The 19,235-nt window shown below is 54.3% G+C and overlaps 1 protein-coding gene and 1 gene segment (V, D, J or C); both read left to right on the forward strand.

Moving 5' to 3' along the window:
* LOC129468494 (immunoglobulin lambda-1 light chain-like) overlaps window positions 1–12,775 on the forward strand; it is a 106,080-nt gene extending 93,305 nt beyond the window's left edge. The window contains exons 3-4 of the mRNA XM_063623462.1: window positions 7,041–7,082; window positions 12,317–12,775. Of these exons, the coding sequence (XP_063479532.1) occupies window positions 7,041–7,082; window positions 12,317–12,636 (362 nt within the window). The 3' untranslated portion in view covers window positions 12,637–12,775. The remainder of the gene's footprint in view (window positions 1–7,040; window positions 7,083–12,316) is intronic.
* Window positions 12,776–13,470: 695 nt separating this feature from the next.
* Window positions 13,471–15,828, forward strand: LOC134733424 (immunoglobulin lambda constant 2-like). The segment is given in 3 exon segments: window positions 13,471–13,503; window positions 14,073–14,199; window positions 15,371–15,828. Coding segments are annotated over 3 exon segments (480 nt in total).
* Window positions 15,829–19,235: the final 3,407 nt, after the last annotated feature.

Genomic DNA, 19,235 nt, shown 5'->3' on the forward strand with positions numbered 1-19,235 from the left:
GTTGTGCCATCAACAGGGAGACATGAAAAGGCTGGAAAATGGAACCCTTTAGTGTAGTTTACACTTTCACGATGCACATTAGCTATGAAAGATGCTGACAAGTTCTGCAGTTGGAAAACAGTTCATGTTATATAACCTTACAAGTCAAGAATTCTATTCAGTGTCCCAACCCACTTAGCCCTAGAATGCTCTTCAAGACACTGGTGTTCATGTCACTAGTGCTGGGACATGGGCTGAGGCTGAGGCACACAGATGATTCGTTGTGATCAAATGGGCCAGGCTCAGGGTTAACACTGGCCAGATCAGAAAGAGAGCATAGGGCTGAGATCTCAACCATGAAGAGTCTCGAATTCTAAAGTTAGGGGACGCAGTAGAGTTAGATTATGGTTATGGCTGGAGCCATGATGGCCAGCCTGTGTGAGGGTAGGACTCAGGTGGACTGGGTCAAATGAGAAAGTCACCATCCCAAGCACAGAATCGGCATCCATTGGTTGTCTGATGGAGGCTGTGTCAAAATCATACTCACCCAAGAATCAGGGCCAGGTCACACTAGGTCAGGGCAGGGTAAGTGTGACTTAAGGGCTACAGGCAGGTCAGGATTTCATGGGACTCAGCTACCTTAGACCCCACCCCACCAGGGCCTACTCCCCCCCTCAATCATGTGGTTCAGCCCCTCCATGTGCACCTACACCCTGATGTCAGAGACACAATCGTCCCAGGGTCCCTGACAGCGAGTTAGGTGGCCTTGGGAGATGTACTTCCCAGCCCTCCTCATCAGTCTTGGGCGCTGTCAGGCCCCTTCTTGGTGCCTCCAGCATATCAGCGATGTGGCGGGTGCCTTCACCAGAGCTGCTCGGTGGCCAGGCCAGGCCTGAGACAGAGCCTGCAAGGGCAGGGAACTCTAGGGCCATAGTGGGGCAGAGAAGGGGGTCCTCTTGGAGCCTAATCATAGAACCCCTGCTCCAAGTCACAACCTACAAGTTAGAAGGAAACTTAAGGGTCCTGATTCCCACCACCCTGTCTGGCCCCATTTCATAGATGTGAACGCTGAGACCCCTACAGCAAAGAGGACCACATTGATCTCCACCTTCTCAATGGCCCTGCTGGTTAGGGTGCCAGACTCCCCTCTGGATGTCCCCCTGGTGCTGCCCCAAGACTAATCTCTCTCATTACTGCCTTGTAAGATATTACAGGAAACTGATAGCAAGAAAATAAAAAAAAAAAACAGGAGGATAATACAGCTCATGTTGACCCACCCACAATCAAGTAACCTCTTTTACACAGTTGTTTGAAGCAAATTGTAGACATCATGTCCATTAGTCTAAATATTCCATTTGTGTCTCTAAAAATATGGACCCCCCAAAAAACTACATCCTTACAAACCTAAATATAAATATCTAATTCTTTCATATCAAAAAAAGAGGCCGGGCGCGGTGGCTCACGCTTGTAATCCCAGTACTTTGGGAGGCCGAGGCAGGCGGATCACGAGGTCAGGAGATCGAGACCACGGTGAAACCCCGTCTCTACTAAAAATACAAAAAAAAATTAGCCGGGCGTGGTGGCGGGCGCCTGTAGTCCCAGCTACTCAGAGAGGCTGAGGCAGGAGAATGGCGTGAACCCGGGAGGCGGAGCTTGCAGTGAGCCGGGATCGCGCCACTGCACTCCAGCCTGGGTGACAGAGCGAGACTCCATCTCAAAAAAAAAAAAAGAATGTTTCCCATCAAATACTTCACAAATGTCCTATGCTTCTTTCACCAGACCTGTGTTTGTGTTGTTGTTATTCTATGGTTTTCCATTTCATTTCTATGAGGATTCAATATGGTTTAAAATTGTGACTGGTGACTGTGTTTTTAGACCTGTTCTGTCTGCAGGTATCTTCCTAATTGATTTGTAATTTCCTTGCAAGGCAGGAGCTACAGGAGCTGGGGGCTGGTCCCAGGACCTTCCCATGGTCAGGATGCAGCCTGTGGCCTCCCCAAGCTGGAAACAAGCGCTCTTCTCTGCTTCTGCGTTTCCTGAAAATGGGTTCTTGGCCAGAAAGGTTTAACAAGGCTCAGTGTGACTTTGCAGCAAGACCGCTTGGCTACCGGGCTCCTATGTGGGGTCATCTATTTGTGACGTTAGCTGGGCTTTACACTTTGTATCCAGTGCCATTAGATGGTATATGGATGCAAGGTGACTGCACTTCAGTTCGACCAACTTTTCCTTCTACTGAGTGTCTGTAAAAGGCGTGCCCTCATATGTTCTGTGCTCCTCTGGGAGTGTGATTCTTATTTCAGTAAGAAATAGCATAGACATGTTGAGTCTTTCCTTTCATTTAGCATCTTAATAATGATGACCGTGTTGCCTGCCATCTTGTGAAGATGAACAATTATTTCATGGTGAGCTCAAAGTTATGTTACTGTTTGTGACTCACTTGAGTCCACCACGGTTCTATTTTATTGATGATGACAAATGACCCACCGTGGCCCACTGGGTGCCTCTTCTGGTGGCCCCAGGATCCTCCTGAAAGAACCCAGGAGACCTCGATGGCTTTCTGCTCTCTGTTTACAATCTGTCCTGGGCACATCTTTCTCCTGCCTTGTGCCTGGAATTGCCCATTAACCCCAAGTGGACGAGTACCCATAAGTGGGAGGCAGGATTTAGTGATCACACTTGGGGTGCTTCTCACACAGCCCTTTTGAGTCAGATACTCCAGACATACCCAAAAATGAGATAAGACCCTGAAAGGGTAACAGGGGCTTAATTCCAACTTCTCCCTGGAGGTTGAGGCTGGCATTTCATACTGGAACCTAGTGAGACCCAGCCCAAACTAAGACAACACAAGGAGGATGGAAGTGAGACCCCCTGGAGTTGTGGTTGTGGTCACACTGGAGCTTCCCATAACTGCTGACTCTGGGGCAAGCTGCCCCTCCTCTAAGGCACTCGCTGGGGACACCTGAGGACGCCTCCTGCTCTTACCCTGTAGTCACACCAAGAGATCAGGGTTACAACAACCCTACAGAGAATCCCTGTCCCCTTCCATGTCACTTCACTCCTTCGTGAAGCAAATGCCCTCCAAGGAGCTCACTCCTATTCCTGGGTCACAGTCACATGGAAAACCTGATCCAGACACCAACTTCCTCAGGCCTCTCCATTTCCAGACGTCCCGTTACTGCATACGCGGGGTCGACTGTCCCATCTCAGCTTGAGAAGGGCAGGCAGGCGTGTGGACTCTGCTGAGCAAATGCCTTCCAGGGGCAGTGGTCTAGCTTCCTGCACCGTAGCTTCAGGTGGGGGATGGGGAGGGGGAGTTAGGGGTCCCAGGGAAGAGTTTGTGTATGAACCTGTGTCACGGCATTTGGTATTCGGTGGAGGGACCCAGCTGACCATTTTAGATGAGTCTCTTCTTCCCTTTCCTTCCCTGCTCTTGCCAAGTTGGTGACAATTTTATTCTGATTTCGATCTTTGTGACTTGCCACAGCCTGTGGTCAGGGTTTCCTTTGGGACCTCGGTCCTGGGAGGCTGATCTCTCCCCTCCCTATTCAGACCCCTGTATGCCTCAGCTGGTCACTGAGACACCTTCATCTCCTCTGACCCCAGAGGCAGGGAGCTCCAAGACAAGGCCACACCGGTGTGTCTCATGAGTGACTTCTACCCGAGAACCATGACAGTAGCCTGGAAGGCAGATGGCATCACCATCACCCAGGGTGTGGAGACCACCACACCCTCCAAACACAGCAACAAGTATGCGGCCAGCGGCTACCTAAGACTGGCGCCTGACAATGGAAGTCCCACAACCTCTACAGCTGCCAGGTCACGCACGAAAGGAACACTGTGGAGAAGACAATGGCCCCTGCAGAATGTTCTTAGGTCCCCGACCCTCACCTACCCACGGGGGCCTAGAGCTGCAGGATCAGGGCATGTGTCTCTCCTCCCACCCCAAGTCATCCAGCCCTTCTCCCTGCACCCAGTAAACCCTCAATAAATATCCTCATTGTCCACCAGAAATCCTGCTGCCTCTCTTCATTTCTTATTTCATATTTAATTTGCAACCTCCGTGAATTCTAAGCAGGGATGAGGAAAATCCAGGTGCCCAGTTTATTGGGTGAGAAGTCCATGGTGGTGCCATCACCAGGAACTTGTAGAAAGGTCTGGGAATGGAAACTCACAGGTGAATTTCACAGATTTTCACAATACAGGTTGGCTAAGTAAAGACACTTACAAGTCCTGCAATAGGGAAAAGGGAAGTCCAGAATCCTGGTCACCGTCCCAGCCAACTTAGTGAGCCCTAGGATGCTCTGCAAGATACTGGTGTTCACGTCACTAGCTCTGGAACCTGGGGTGAGGCTGGGGCACACAGGTGATCAGTTGTGATCAGATGGGCTTAGGGTGAGGTTCAAAGCTAACCAGCACGTGGCTGAGATCTCAAAGATGAAGTTCTCAATTCTAAAGTCAGGCTCTGGGGTGGAGTGAGTGTGTGCTTAGTGTGTGGCTGAGCCTATGATGGTCAGCTTGTGTGAGGGGAGGACTCCTGTGGACTGAGACAAATGAGCAAAGACACCGTCCCAGGCACAGAATGGGCATCCCATGGTTGTCGGGGAGAGTCTGTATCAGAGTCTCATTCTGGACTAGAGTCAAGGCTGGGTCACACAAGGTCAGCATAGGGTGAACATGCCCTTGGGGCTATTGGCAAAGTCAGGCTTCCATGGGACCTCAACTGCCCCAAACACCCCCATCCCACCAAGACCCACTCCCTCCGTCACTCACGTTGTTCTATCCCCTCACCCCCTGCACCATGGTGCACCTGCAGCCTCACTCAAAGACATCCTCATCCCAGGGTCCCTGACAGTGGGCAATTTGGTCCCTTCAAGGCCTTGACAGCCTCAGTTAATCCATAGTGCCTGGGCTGGGACCCCCACTGTTTCTGGTTTATCAGGGACATGGCAGCAGCTGCTGGGTGGCCAGCCAGAGCAGGGACAGAGCTGCAAGGCATGGGGACTTTTTCCACAATGATGCAGAAAGAGAGGGACCCCTTTGGAGCTCAGTCTCAGCCACCCCGCCCCAAATCACAGCCATGAGCTGAATTGAATTTCAGGCGCCCAAAGTCCCTCAGCCTCTGTTTGACCCATTTCACAGCTATGAAAATTCAAGCCCATGGGAGACACTGTCCCAAGCTTCACCCTCTCTGTAAGTTGTACATTTTTATGATGAAGATCTCTGAACACAAAAATAGGGAGACAGAAGAATAGTAATGACTCCAAGGTTCCCATCACCCAGTCCCCAGCATCATCCATTTTCAGATAATGCGGACCCACCCACAGCAGAATAACTAAACTACCCCTTCAGGCAAGGGTGTGAAGCAAATGCTAGTCATCACACTCTTAACTGGAGAGAATATCAAGGATTTCTTGACATCAAAAATAGTTAATGAGGGTCTTATCAAATGTCTTGTGAATATCATTGTGTCTATTTTTAGTTGACTTTGTGGAGCTGTTGCATATTCGTGGTTTAATTTCATTTCTATGTGGATTAAATACTTGATGTTATCGTTGGTGAATGTGTTTTCAGACCCATTCCATCTGCAGGTGTCTCCCAGATGGCTCTGGCTTTCCCTGGCAAGGCAGGAGCTGCAGGATCAGAGAGCTGGTCCCGGGACCTCCCACAGTCAGGATGCAGCCGCCGCCTCTCTGAGCAGGAACCCAGTGCTTCCCTCAACCTCTCTTTTCCTGAAAAATGGTTCTAGCATCGAGAGGCTCAAGGGGGTTCAGGCTGGACACTGGCATAATCGCTTCCCAGGACATGTGGCTACTTCCAGCAAAGCCACCCATGTTGTGTTGTCATTCTTTTAGTGACATTAGCTGCATTTGATGATCAATAACTTCACGCCTCAGATGAGAAGGAAGGCAGAGGGTCAAGACTTCGGTTCACCTCCTTCTCATGAGGGCTTCCTGAAGGCAGCAGGGCACAGCAGCTGCACTGTGCACTCAGGAGTGTGCTTCATGCTTTGGGAAAAAGAAAAAATGTACATTCTTCCCTTTTGTTCACCACTTTGATAACTGATGATCTGGTGCCCAGCCATCCTCCAGGGCACACAGCACAGTGTAGTACCGGAGTGAGCTCTAGCATGTGAGGACATCTGACATGCGGGCTCCCCTGCGGTTATATTGAATTGGCAATGAAAATGCGGCTACAAAACATAAACATTTACCCACTGAGCGCCTCCTCAGGTGGCATCTGATTTTCTCTCATTGCCCCAGGAGCTTCCATGGCTCCTGATTTCTTGGAGGATGAGAGGTTCTGTCTCATCATGTCCCTTTCCTGCCCCAGGCCTGGGATCCCACACTGACCTCACGTCCCTTAGCAGAAGGTGATATTTGGAGACCACACTCGGGAGCTCCTTTATGTCCCCCACATTTGAATAAGGCAATGGCAGCCACTACCCCACCTCACCCACCAGAGACCAGGTTGAGGGGTGCAGGAGATCCTTCCATTTTACCCTGGAGGATGGGGCTGGCATTTCCAGTGGGGACCAGCCAGTCCTCACTGGCCAGGCCCATCCCAACTAGGACAAGCCCAGGGAAGGTGGGGCTGAGACTCCTGGAGTCACAGCTCGGTTCATGGGAAGGTTCCCAGGACACCGCACTCTAGGGTAACCAGCTTCTCCCTGGAGGGAGAGGGAACTGTCTGCATCACCCCAGGGTGTCACCAAGCAGTCAGTGTTGAGTCAGCTCCACCAGGGAGACCATTTATCCCTGACCGCGGAAGTTCACTCCTAGTGACACAATGCCCTCCAATAAACTCATCCCCATGGCTGCATGATGGTTGGTGGGAAAACCAAATCCATTGTCCTCCAGGAACCAGGATTTCTAGGGATCCTGCTGCTGGTCACAGGATGTCACCTGTCCCCTTCTGTCTGTGGGGGTGAGTGTGGCAGCTGTGTGAACTCCCTCATGAGCAGATGCCACCAGCATCTGTGGCCTCAGCTTCCTCCATCACAGCTACAGCGGGGGTTGGGGGTAGAGGCATCCAGGGAGGGTTTTTGTATGAGCCTGTGTCACAGCATTGGGTGTTCGGTGAAGGGACCAAGCTGACCATCCTAGGTGAGTCTCTTCCCCCTCCTTCCCTGCTCTCCCCAAGTTACTGGGAAATTTTCTGCTGCTTTTGTTCTTTTCTGTATCTTGTGTTGACCTATGGTGAAGCTTTCTCTCTGGAACCTAGGCCCTGGTCAAGGATCTCTCCCCTCCCTGTTCAGAGCCTTGCCTCTGTGGGTCACCAAGACGCCTTCCTCTCTGACCTCAGAGGTAGGGCACTAGACTGGATGACCTACTGAGACTTATCTGTCTGTCTGTCTGCCAGGGCCAGGCTGCTTCCCTAAAACTTGCTCAGTTCTGCCCTCCCCCACCTGGGCTTCTGTCTGCCTAATGAGCTTTGTGCAAGGGAAACTGAGACCCCATCTCATGGGAGAGAGGGAACAAGGGACTTGAAGGAGTGACCACCTGGGAGACTTTAGAAGGACCTAAAACCCTCAAAGCCAAGATTGGGGAATGAAATCTCAGAGTCTCGGGGCCCAGTCCCCTGGACTGTGGGACTCTGGATCCAGGCTGGGAACAAGGTAGGAGGTGCAGGGGCCTCTCCAGGTTTCTGTGGGCTCCCAAGGAGAGAGCCCTGAGCCGGCCTGGGACCCATGAAGCCCTGTCAGGAGGGAGGGGAAGGCTCTGGACATGAAGGAGCCAGGTGAAGGGTCGCGAAAGGACATGGCATTCAGGGCGGTGGCTGATGGGTCTCTGCGGGAGGCACCCCAGAAGCAGAAACCCCTGAGTTCACCGACAGGCATATCCCAAGGCAGAAAAACTGTAGATTGGCCCTAAACCCAGAGAGACTCTAACACAGACTCCACAGACAAAGAGCCCAGGACAGACAGACAGCGGGACTTGGGTGAGCAAAGGCCCTGACTCCACTGCAGAGGATCCAGGAGAGACGGATGTGGGTACAAACAGAGCGCTTAGGTGAGAGACCCACTCTCCCCCAACCCAGAGCAGCTGTGTCAGGTGAGAAAAGTTTCCAGAGTGAATCTGACAAGAGGCTCACAGAGCTCAGAGAACACAGCCAGAGCCGGACCATGTCAGGATGACAGGGTGAGGCAGGGCCAGGCAATTGAAGGTCCACTGTCTGTACAAAAGCCTAAGTCCTTGGAAGATTTCCAAACAGGCGATGGGCAGGGGCCAAGCTCAGAGGTTTTCTGACTGACAGAGTTCTTTTAGCAACATGATGTCACACCCTTCTGAGACAGTGTGGACCACATCTGAGAAGTCCTGCACTGGTACTGGGGGGCCTGAACACTCCTCACACACTGAGGTCAGGGGCTCCCCAGGTGGACACCACGACTCTGACCTCCTGCCCCTCATCCATTCTGCAGGTCCACTCAAGGCCACCCCCTCAGTCACTCTGTCCCCGCCCTCCTCTGAGGAGCTCCAAGTCAACAAGGCCACACTGGTGTGTCTCATAAACGACTTCTACCCGGGAGCCATAGAAGGAAAATGGCACCCCGGTCACCAAGGGCATAGAGACAGCCACACCCTCCACACAGAGCAACAACTATGCGGCCAGCAGCTACCTGAGCCTGACGCCCGAGCAGTGGAAGTCCCACAGAAGCTACAGCTGCCAGGTCACGCACGAAGGGAGCACCGTGGAGAAGACAGTGGCCCCTGCAGAATGTTCTTAGGCCCCCAACCCTCATCCCACCCACAGGGACCTGGAGCTGCAGGATCCCAGGGCAGAGGTGTTCCCTCCCACCCCAAGTCATCCAGTCCTTCTGCCAACACCCAGTAAACCCTCAATAAATGTACTCCTTGTCAAGCAGAAAACATGCTGTCTCCTCATTTTTGTTTATCCACTTTCCATCCTAAATTTTTTTATCTCCAAAGATGAACAGAATCCTTTGGACTTGTGACAATGCAGCCTGGGAGCATCCTCATGTTTCTCTGAGGCATACTTTTTCCATCACCCTATCCACACAGAATGTTCCAGAACAAGGAAATAGTCTTCAGAAGGATGCAGGCATATTCATTCTTACCCACGTCTCTGTTGTGCTTCCTGCTGCCCTGTGAGCACGTCCACCTCTGGCTGCCCGGGGACACACCCTCCTTACATCCCCATGGCCCCAGGAGAACATCTCAGCTCCCTTCCTTGTTGCCCTTGGCCCTCACTGTCCAGATGCAGTCCCTCTCTCAAGGTGTTTATCCATCACCCTCCAAGGCCATGCGGTCACCCCACCTATATTTCCTCTCATCAAAGCCTAGAGCATCTCCCCTTCTCCATGGGCACACTCTGTTCCCGTCATCCCAGGGACCCTGCCCTCTGCCCCCACAGGCCCTCCTTGTAACAATCACTGATGGGATGATTACCCCCTGGACCCTGGTCACTCACCCACATCCCCCTCTGGGTGCCTCTCATCCCACATGTGTCACTGGATACCCCAGCTGTATTCGACATTCCTAGGGGACAAGAGTTGGCTCTGCTCCTCACTGACGCCACTACGAATGCTTAATGTCCTGCTGCGCACAAGTTGTCAATTGACTGGTGAGTTCAAAGTCAAGAGTCAGATTCTGGGGTTATGCCAGGAGCTTGGGTGAAGCTGATTTGTCTTCTGAAGAACTCAGCACGGGATCTGAGCTATAATACACACACACGTGCACACATACACAATGCACACAAACACACATGTCCATGTTGGGCATCCTTCTGGGAGGATCAGGAAGGTAGAAGGGGCTGCAGTCAGGCCCAGGTCAGGACATGAGCAAAGAAAAACTGAGACCTGCTGTCTCTTGGCTTTGGGACTAGGGGGTCGACCCTGGATATGTGAGGGTGGGGCAGGGTTTTCTGTCCAGGCCAAGAGTGAGACAGGAGAAGATGTTGACGAGATTCTGATCAGGGAGCAGCAGGCCACATCTCAGGGGTCAGGGGAGGTGCTTGCTGTGGGGAATACTGTTGGGGACTGCATGGTGCCAGGTCTGTGCCCAGGTGTGAGCTCTTCAGGTGATGGGCCCAGACCAGGAGGCAGGTCCAGGCTGTGTGTGGCCAGGCCCCACACCGCACATGCCCATCCACTGTGGGTGCCCCCCATGCTGGTGACACTCTGGAGCACAGGCTGTGTGGGTCACCCTTGCATGTAGGGGACTGCAGAGCACACACATGTGGGTGCGTGTGTAAGCCAGGGGAGCTGAGGGGGACAGCAGAGATCCCCCACACGTAGAGCTCCTGGAGGAAGCCACACTGCCAATGAGGCCCATGACCTCCCTTGAGAAGCTCTCCTCTGGGCCATTGCAGCTCTAATCCAGCACACACAGCCTATAGGTAGGAAGCTGTCCCCATGGGATCAGGAGGGGGACTTGGGCAGGGACCTGTGAGCTGCTCCTTCAGGACTGCTGGGCGAAGGATGCTGGAGCTCAGGCCTTGCAGTGGGGTCTGTGTCTCTGTGGTCAACGTCATTCTTCCCACAACCCCCAATTCTCATTCCAAGTCCACCCCACCATGACCTCCAGTGCTGAGGATGTGGGGGACATCAAGGACCCTCCCCGCCATTCCTAACTTCTCAAAGGGGTCCCAGCTGCACCGTGTCAGTGGAGTCACCCAGCCGCTCACCTCCTCCTCCTCCCTGGCATTCCTGACACCAGCTGATCCAGGCCACCCAACTCTCCCTCAGAAATGCAATTACCTGGGAGACAATTCCACACACGGACCTGTCAACCCTTCCCATGACTGGGGTGGATGAACTCCTAAGCCCCCAAGAAAGTGATATTCAGGTCATTAGAAGGTGACCCCCTTCACCCCACCCGTGGCTCACCCACCCATGAGAAAAGGGGGCTGGATCCTGGGCCTTGTGAGCAGCTGCAGTGGCGGTGGGGGGAGGGGGGGCTGGGTGCAGTGTATCAGGAGGGTTTGTGTGCAGGGCTATATCACAGTGTAATGTGTTCGGCAGTGGCACCAAAGTGACCGTCCTCGGTGAGTCCCCTTGTCTATTCTTTTGGGTCTAGGGTGAGATCTGGGGAGCCTTTTCTGTCCTTTCCGTTCTCTCCAGGGCAGAGGTCTCAATCTCTCTGGGGTCTGCCACCATTGCCTTTTTTCCTGGCCCCAAATTCCTCCAGCCTGTCCCTTCTTAGGCACCTGGTGGGGCACGATGGGAAGATCCCAGTGACATCTTCTTGCTCCCTGCTCAGGCCTGAACCTGCCGCTGTCACTCAGGGGGCATTCTCCCCTGGGCTCTGGGATGTTCTGCTCCCTTGCACAGAGTCTCCAGTCCCCAAAGACCAGCAGAGCAAGGGCTCTGGCTGGGGCACCAGGGCCGTGGAACAGGGGAAGGATGCTGGAAACAGTTCAGCTTCCTGGGGTTCTGGGTCCCAACTATGGGGCTGCTTTAAACACCAAGAAGGGAGGCCTTTGACTGGGGACTTGGGGAAATGAAGGGGGACAAGGATGGAGGAAGAATGTCCTGTGAGGTGGCCCCAGGGTGCTGGGTCCCTCCTCCTCCCCCAGGACAGGCAGGCTGCCATGGACAGGGTGGTTCTCAGGACACTCAGTCCAAGGTTAGAGCCTCCCCATCCCACCAAAAAAGAAAGACCCCAAAGCAGATGCTGAGGGAGGCACTCCTGGTGGGCGCAGGTGACAGGGACCTGTCAGGACAGACATTTGTCCTAGGACAGCCAGATCTCCCAATGACAGGGAGACCCCATAGAGCAGACACAGCGCCAGGCTCAGAACAGAAAATATACCTCACATGCAAGTCCTCCATCTCCTGGACTCCCAGGGACCCGGCTCCCGGGACTGACACCCCCTCCCCACCAAGGGGCCTCTGTGGGAAAGTGGGGCAGAGACTGCAGTGATGGTGCCGGGGGACATGTGGGGAAGAAACTCACTTGTCAAAAGGGAGGAGAACCTAAAAACAGGACACAGACGCCCTCGTGAACAGACCCAGAGGAGGGACCTGGCAGGGGATGTTCAGTCAGAGACGTCCCCCAAGGAAAGACGAGGGCTCAGGGCTGAACCCAGCCAGCGTCGGGGAGCATAGGTGAGGTGAGAGCTGGGTGATAAGGAGGGGAGAATCTGGAGAGGAGGCTGGAGCAGAAGAGGCCTGATTCTCCTCAGTCCTCACACGCTGAGGAGTTTCCCATCAGGAGGTAAGCATCCCCAACACCACCAAGTTGACCTCAGTACAGCAAGGGCCGGGCCTGAGGTCCCTATCCTGGGCCTTAGTCCTTCACCCACCTGAAAACTGAGGCCAGGGGCTCCCCAGGTGGACACCAGGACTCTGACCCCCTGCCCTTCATCCACCCCGCAGGTCAGCCCAAGGCTGCCCCCTTGGTCACTCTGTTCCCGCCCTCCTCTGAGGAGCTCCAAGCCAACAAGGCCACACTGGTGTGTCTCATAAGTGACTTCTACCCGGGAGCCGTGGAAGTGGCCTGGAAGGCAGATGGCAGCCCCGTCAAGGCGGGAGTGGAGACCACCACACCCTCCAAACAGAGCAACAGCAAGTACGCGGCCAGCAGCTACCTGAGCCTGACGCCCGAGCAGTGGAAGTCCCACAGAAGCTACAGCTGCCAGGTCACGCACGAAGGGAGCACCGTGGAGAAGACAGTGGGCCCTGCAGAATGTTCATAGGTTCCCAGCCCCCACCCCACCCACAGGGGCCTGGAGCTGCAGGATCCCAGGGGAGGGGTCTCTCTCCCCATCCCAAGTCATCCAGCCCTTCTCCCTGCACTCAATAAACCCTCAATAAATATCCCCAATCAACCAAAAACCCTGGGTTTTGTGTTTTGTTTCTGTTTATACATTTTCTACCCTAAATTGGTCCAACCTGCAAGATGAACAAAATTCTTTTAGCCTTGTGGGAATGGAGTCTGGATTGTTTTTGAGGGGTAGTTCCACCATCACCTAGAAAGGCCCAGAGAATATTCCAGAACAGAGCCTTGGGCAGCAGGCCCCAGGATTGCCCCTCTTTCCCATACGTGCTGTGTTTGTGTGGACATGTCCACCTCCAGCGGCCTGGGGCAACCTCTCCTTGGCTCCTCATGGCCTCCAGAAGAACGAGTTCCCTCCACAGATCATCAGGCCTCATCCCCTGGACAGCCTCCCTCTCTCAAGGGGTCCTTCCTTCTCCAGTCCATGGGACCTTGGTCTCCCCTACTCCTTAGGGGCCCACCCTGTTCCTGACTCCCAGGACCCTGCTCTCCACCCCCATATCTATCTCTGAAGCAGGCACAGACTGGACCCTTACCCTCTGGACCCAGGTCACTCACTCCACAGGCCAGCTGGGTACCCCTGGTCCCACATGTGTCACCAGTGTCCCAGTTATACTCAAGTCCCCTGGGGGATAAGGGTCAACTCTACTCTCTCTCACCCCTAAGTAACCAGCCCAAAACTGACCACACCTCAAGTACCTAATGTCCAGTTATCCATGGATGGTCAGTGGGGCTGGGGAGGTCAAAGTCAGTCATGAGATTCCAGAGTGGTGCCATAGACGTGCCTGTAACCCAATTAGTCTTTTTAAGAGCTGTATGTGGGATCTAAGAACCGGGCTGATGACTGTCCCAGGAGGTAGCACAGGATGGGGGGCCTGGGCTATGAGACAAACACACATACACACATGTTCACAAACATAAACACACATGAACACCTCATAGGCACACAGGTATTCACAAACAAACATGCCTGCATGCAAATACATACACATATACTCTCCTGTGCTATTTAGAATCATTACCACATGGGCATCCCACTAGGGGCTGTGCTGGGCAGCCAGGATCCTCCCAGGGGACTTGGTTCTCCATAGGGGACCAGTTCCACCTTCCCTGTGGCATAAACAGGCTTCTCACTTCTTCCATGGTGACAGTCTCCAAAGGAGCTGAGCCGGGACACATGGCTTCCTCCAGGACAGAGAGTAGCAGGGGACCCAGATGTGATGTGCAGACATGCCTCCTCCCTCTCCCCTCTCCCTTTGGGGGTGGAGGGATCCCTAACTTCCAGTAAAGTGTGCATCCATGCTTGGAGGGGCCATCCCCCTCACCCTCCTATCGGCCAGACCTGCTTCATGACAGGGCCGCTGGACCTGGGCACCCGAGCAGCTGCAGCGGGGAATGGGTCGGGTGTGTCAGGAGGGGTTTGTGTGTGGGGCTGTGTCACTGTGTGCTGTGTTCGGAGGAGGCACCCAGCTGATCGTCCTCGGTAAGTTTCCCCGCTTCTCTCCTCTTTGACATCCCAAGTGAAATACGGGGAGATTTTCCCTTTCCTGTCTGTTGAAGCCTAAGGTCTAAGCCTGTCTGGATGTCTGGAATCTTTGCCCCTCCTCGCCTGGGCTCCTGGGTCAGTGTTGTAACCCATCCTCTCCTGGGGTCCTGTCCTCTCCTGGGGTCCTGTCCTCCGTAGGTCCCAGTTATGGGGCTGCGTTAAACACAGTGACAGGGGGCCTTTGACTGAGGACTTGGAGAGATGGGGGAGGAAACGGGAGGAGGACAAAGATAGAGGAAGAATATCCCATAAGAAGGTGGCCCCACAGCGCTGGGTCGCACACCATCCCCCAAGACAGGCAGGACACCACAGACAGGGTGGCGGGTCTCAGAAAACTCAGGCCCTAAACGTGGACGCTTACCAATTCCTCCACTGGAGAAAGACCCCAGAGCAGATGCCCAGGACAAGGACTCCTGGTTGGGACGGTGACTGGGACGGGTGCCTGCTTGTCAGGGAAAACCCACTGGACAGTCAGATCCCCAAAATATCTTCGCTCGACATGGAGACTCTTTCGAGCAGACACAGCTCCACGTTCAGCTCAGGGAGTCAAAAAAAATGCCTCAAATGGAGGCCTTTCATCTACTGGAATCCAGCCCCCGGGACTGACACCCTGTCTCACCAGAGAGCCCAGTGGGGTCTCTGCAGGGAGGTGGGGTGGGGGCTGCAATGATGGTGCCAGGGAGATGTGTGGGTGAGAAACCCACTCCCTGTGAGAGAGAAGAGCCTGAACCCAGGACCAACAGCTGCCCTGCATGAAGAGATGAGAACAAGGGGAACTGGTAGAAGGTGTTCAGACAGACACCCCCAAGACAGACAAACACCCAGGGTGAGATGTGGTCCTGGACTCCATCCCATCCAGTGTGGAGCCAGCACAGGTGGGGGTCTATAGGTGATGGAACATATGAAAAAGAGACAGATCCAAGAGGGGGTCTGTGACTCCCCGAAAGTGAGTGTCTCCACCCACCGCTGACCTGACCTCAGTCCAGCAAGTGTCCGGCCTGAGGTCCCTGCCCTGGGCCTTAGTCCCATACCCACTTCAAGACTGAGGCCAGAGGCTCCCCAGGTGGACACCAGGACTCTGACCCCCTGCCCCTCCTCCACCCCGCAGGTCAGCCCAAGGCTGCCCCCTTGGTCACTCTGTTCCCACCCTCCTCTGAGGAGCTTCAAGCCAACAAGGCCACACTGGTGTGTCTCATAAGTGACTTCTACCCGGGAGCCGTGACAGTGGCCTGGAAGGCAGATGGCAGTCCCGTCAAGGCGGGAGTGGAGACCACCACACCCTCCAAACAGAGCAACAGCAAGTACGCGGCCAGCAGCTACCTGAGCCTGACGCCCGAGCAGTGGAGGTCCCGCAGAAGCTACAGCTGCCAGGTCACACACGAAGGGAGCACCATGGAGAAGACAGTGGCCCCTGCAGAATGCTCTTAGGACCTTGACCCTGACCCCACCCGCAGGGGCCTGGAGCTGCAGGTTCCCAGGGGAGGGGTCTCTGCCCCCATCCCAAGTCATCCAGCCCTTCTCAATAAATATCCTCATTGTCAACCAGAAATCCTGCTCCCTCTCTTCTTTTCTTATCTCACGTATAATCTGAGGCCTCCCTTGGGTTCTCAGGGTTGGGTGGGGGGAATCCTGGCACCCAGTGAGAAAGTAGCCCTGAGGGAGAGGCTCACAGCCTCCCAGGGGGTCTCCTGGTGAAATAGGCCAGGATAGAAGTCTGATCACTGAACACCAGTCCCTCTGCCCTTTCATTCCTCCCCCTTCTCCTCAAAGCATAGCCCCCCACTCCCTGCCTCCTTCCTGGATGGAGTTGTCTCTGGCTGGACCTCTGGTTACACCCTCTATCTCTGTCCTAACAGAGACCCTTCACCCACCATCTCTTTTCCCAGCCTGAAAACCCTGCTCCAAGCCTGGAGCCTCTTTGCCCCTGGCCCTCGCCCCTGGAATACCCTCCTCCCTCTGTGCCCAGATCAGCTCCCACCCACCCTCACCCTCTCCCTGTCATCCCTGAGAGCCAGACTGTCCAGGACACTCCAGCACCACTGGCTTCTCAAGCTGTTAAATGAGGGACCCACCTCGATTCCTCACCTGACAGCAGGTTCAGACACAAGAGGAATGGGAGGAAGCCAGGAAGGAAACTCACACAAAAGGCCTACAGGAGGCTTGGGACACTTGCAAAAGATAGGCTCTGAACTCCCTAGGAACCAGTGCAAGGAGGGTAATAGGCACTTCATCATTTCTGTAAATTTAAACAAACCCTTTGCTGAAGGGAAGGTGGTGTTCTCAATGCTGAGGCCAGGCATCTCATCACAACTAAAAGTGGGAACATGTTCTATCCAAGGCCTCGGTAGTAATGGGATGTGAACCTTGACACACGCATAGGTAACTATCTGGCAGCCCTTAGACATGGTGATTCTCTCAAGTGCGTGAACAGAAAGTCACTGGCCATCTTTGGGAACATCATTTTTGGGAACGCTTCTCCATTGGATCCCGGGCCTTCACTGGAAAACCAGGTCCCTCATCCGGACTTTCTCTGTGAGGTTCCCTGAGTCTGGAGCTCCAGCTGCTCTCTGAGAGGAAGGTGTGGGGGGAGAGAACACGACCCAGCCCCCACCAGCGCCTCCTGCATGGTCCCTCCTCTGTAGAGTGGGGGCACCTGCAGGAGTCAGGCCTGGGTCACTGTGGGTGGGGCCTGGGAGGGGCCCTCGTGGCATCCTGGGGAGTCTCTCCCACGGCTCCTGTTTGACTTTCCTGTGACTGCTGGCTGCTATCACAAATGACCCCTAATTTAGTGCCTTAAAACATCACACATTGCTTCTCTCCCAGGTCTGGAGGTCAGAAGTCCAAAATGAGTCCTTGGGGGCTAAAATCAGAGTCCCAGCAGGGCTGGCTCCTTCTGGGGACTCTGGGGAGAATTCACTTCCAGGACTTTTCCAGCTTCTAGAGGACAACCTCAGCTCCTGGCCCCTTCCTCCAACTTCAGAGCCTGAGCTCGGCATCTTCAAATCTCTCTCTCGCTCTTCTCTCCCTCCCTCCCTTCCTCTCTCCCTCTCTTCCTTCCTCCCTCTCTCCCTCTGTCTCCCTCCATCCTCACATCTCGTCCTCTCACTCTGACCCTCCTGCCTCCCTCTTTCTTTTATAAAGACCCCAGCTTGGACCCACCTGGATAACCCAGGATCATTTCCCACCTCAGGCTCCTTAACGACATGACATCTACAAAGTCCCTGTGGCCACACAACATGACACATAGGTCCAGGATTGGGACATGACTGTCTCCAGGGTGCCTAATTTAGCCGACCACAGCCCCTTTCCCGAATTCCTCTCCCTTTCTCCATGCCCTGCCCAGTCCAGGCTGAGCCACTCCTGGGGGCCGTCCCAGCCCAGCCCCAGCCCTCCCTATCCCTGGTCTCTTGTGGCCCCTTCTCCTCCTGGGGTTCCAGGAAGGCACTGGGAGTTCAGCCATAGCTCTAGGGCACTGCCTTCCGGCAGGCCCCCTGAGGCTAAATGCCTCCAGGCCAAATCACCCTTGGAGGAAGATCCTATTGTGATCCTCACCCTAGGATGGTGACATCACAGCCCAAAGAGCCTGAGTGACCTGCCACAGGCCACAATAGGGACTCAAACCTGGCCCACCCAACTGCAGGTCTCAGCTCTGGACCCCAGGTGCCTGGCTGCCCTCAGCCCACCTGGCCACGCCCACCCACTTCATCCAGCTTCCTCCCTGGAGAGCTCAGAGCCCACTGGACCCAGGCCCCCATCCCCGGACCCAGGATTCAAGTGACAGAGTTATTGGGCCAACAAGGGTTGGAGGAGGACAGGGGCCTCAAGTCAGAATAGCCGGATTCCTCATGCCCCTTCTCCTTCCTCCAGGTCAAATATCAGGGTCAGGGCACTCGGGGGAGGGACCATGAGAGAGTCCCCTTTTCCTAGAGACCCCATCCCAGTCCTGGTTCTGGATCCAGGGCTTATGGTGTCCCCCACCTCCAGGAGAGTCAGTCCCTGGCAGGTGGCTCCCCAAGCCCAATCCCCTCCATTCCTGGTCCCAGTTGCTCCCTCAACATCCCAAAATTCCTGACATCTTCAGTCAGGGACTGCTCTCCCAAGGGAAGAGCACATGGGGCTCTGGGGCTGTGGGAAAGAGGAACCCTGGGCCTCTCGGGGCCCAGCACCGAGCACATTAAGTGTTCAAGGGGGGCTGTTGAGTGGTGGCAATGTGAGACTCTTTGTGGAACCCCGGATTCAGGTTCGTGTACCCGATATGCAGCGGAGGTCAAAAACTGAGACACAAGTGCTTGGAGATAGACAAAGATCTATTTCATTCAGCCAAAGTAAGAAGACAGGAGAGCAAATTCCTCAACTCCATGTTAACAAAAGGATGCAGCAGGGAGTTTTTATGTGGCTAAGGAGTGAGGGAAGGGGCATTTCACGGGAAAAGTCTGTGGTTCTTCAGTCTCAGGTAATACCTTAAGCAACCAGACTTGTGGGCGACAGCGGCTGGTCTCTACATCCCTAAAAGCATTCAGTCCTGCAAAATACTTTTGTGACTCTAAAGTTACCTCCTCCTTCTTGACAAAGAAACAGGACATCCGCAGCTTATGATCATATTGTGTGAACAAGGGATGCAAAAAGCAAGCAGTTAACTTGTACAAGCAGGCAAGGGCCAAATCAGAATTTTCTTTACTTCAGTCACAAAAATGCTGGGTACTGAAATCCCAGCGCACCTGGTGTCACTCCCAGGGCACAGGCTAGGACAACACACGCCCGTCCCTGGAGAACTCTGGTCTGGCTCCCCGTTCTCCCACTGCTGACCCTCTTAGTCTACCTCTGCTCCTCCCTTCCCCCACTGGAGAACCTCCCAGGGTTTCCATTTCCTCCAGGATAGCACGTGCTGCCCTGTGAGGAGTCGCTAAAGTCAAGAGCAAGGTGGCAGGGGGCTTTCAAGCAAGAGGCAACCTGACTTCAGAGACCCTCAGCCT

The sequence above is a fragment of the Symphalangus syndactylus genome, chromosome 18 (assembly GCF_028878055.3).
Source record: "Symphalangus syndactylus isolate Jambi chromosome 18, NHGRI_mSymSyn1-v2.1_pri, whole genome shotgun sequence".
NCBI classification, from domain to species: domain Eukaryota; kingdom Metazoa; phylum Chordata; class Mammalia; order Primates; family Hylobatidae; genus Symphalangus; species Symphalangus syndactylus.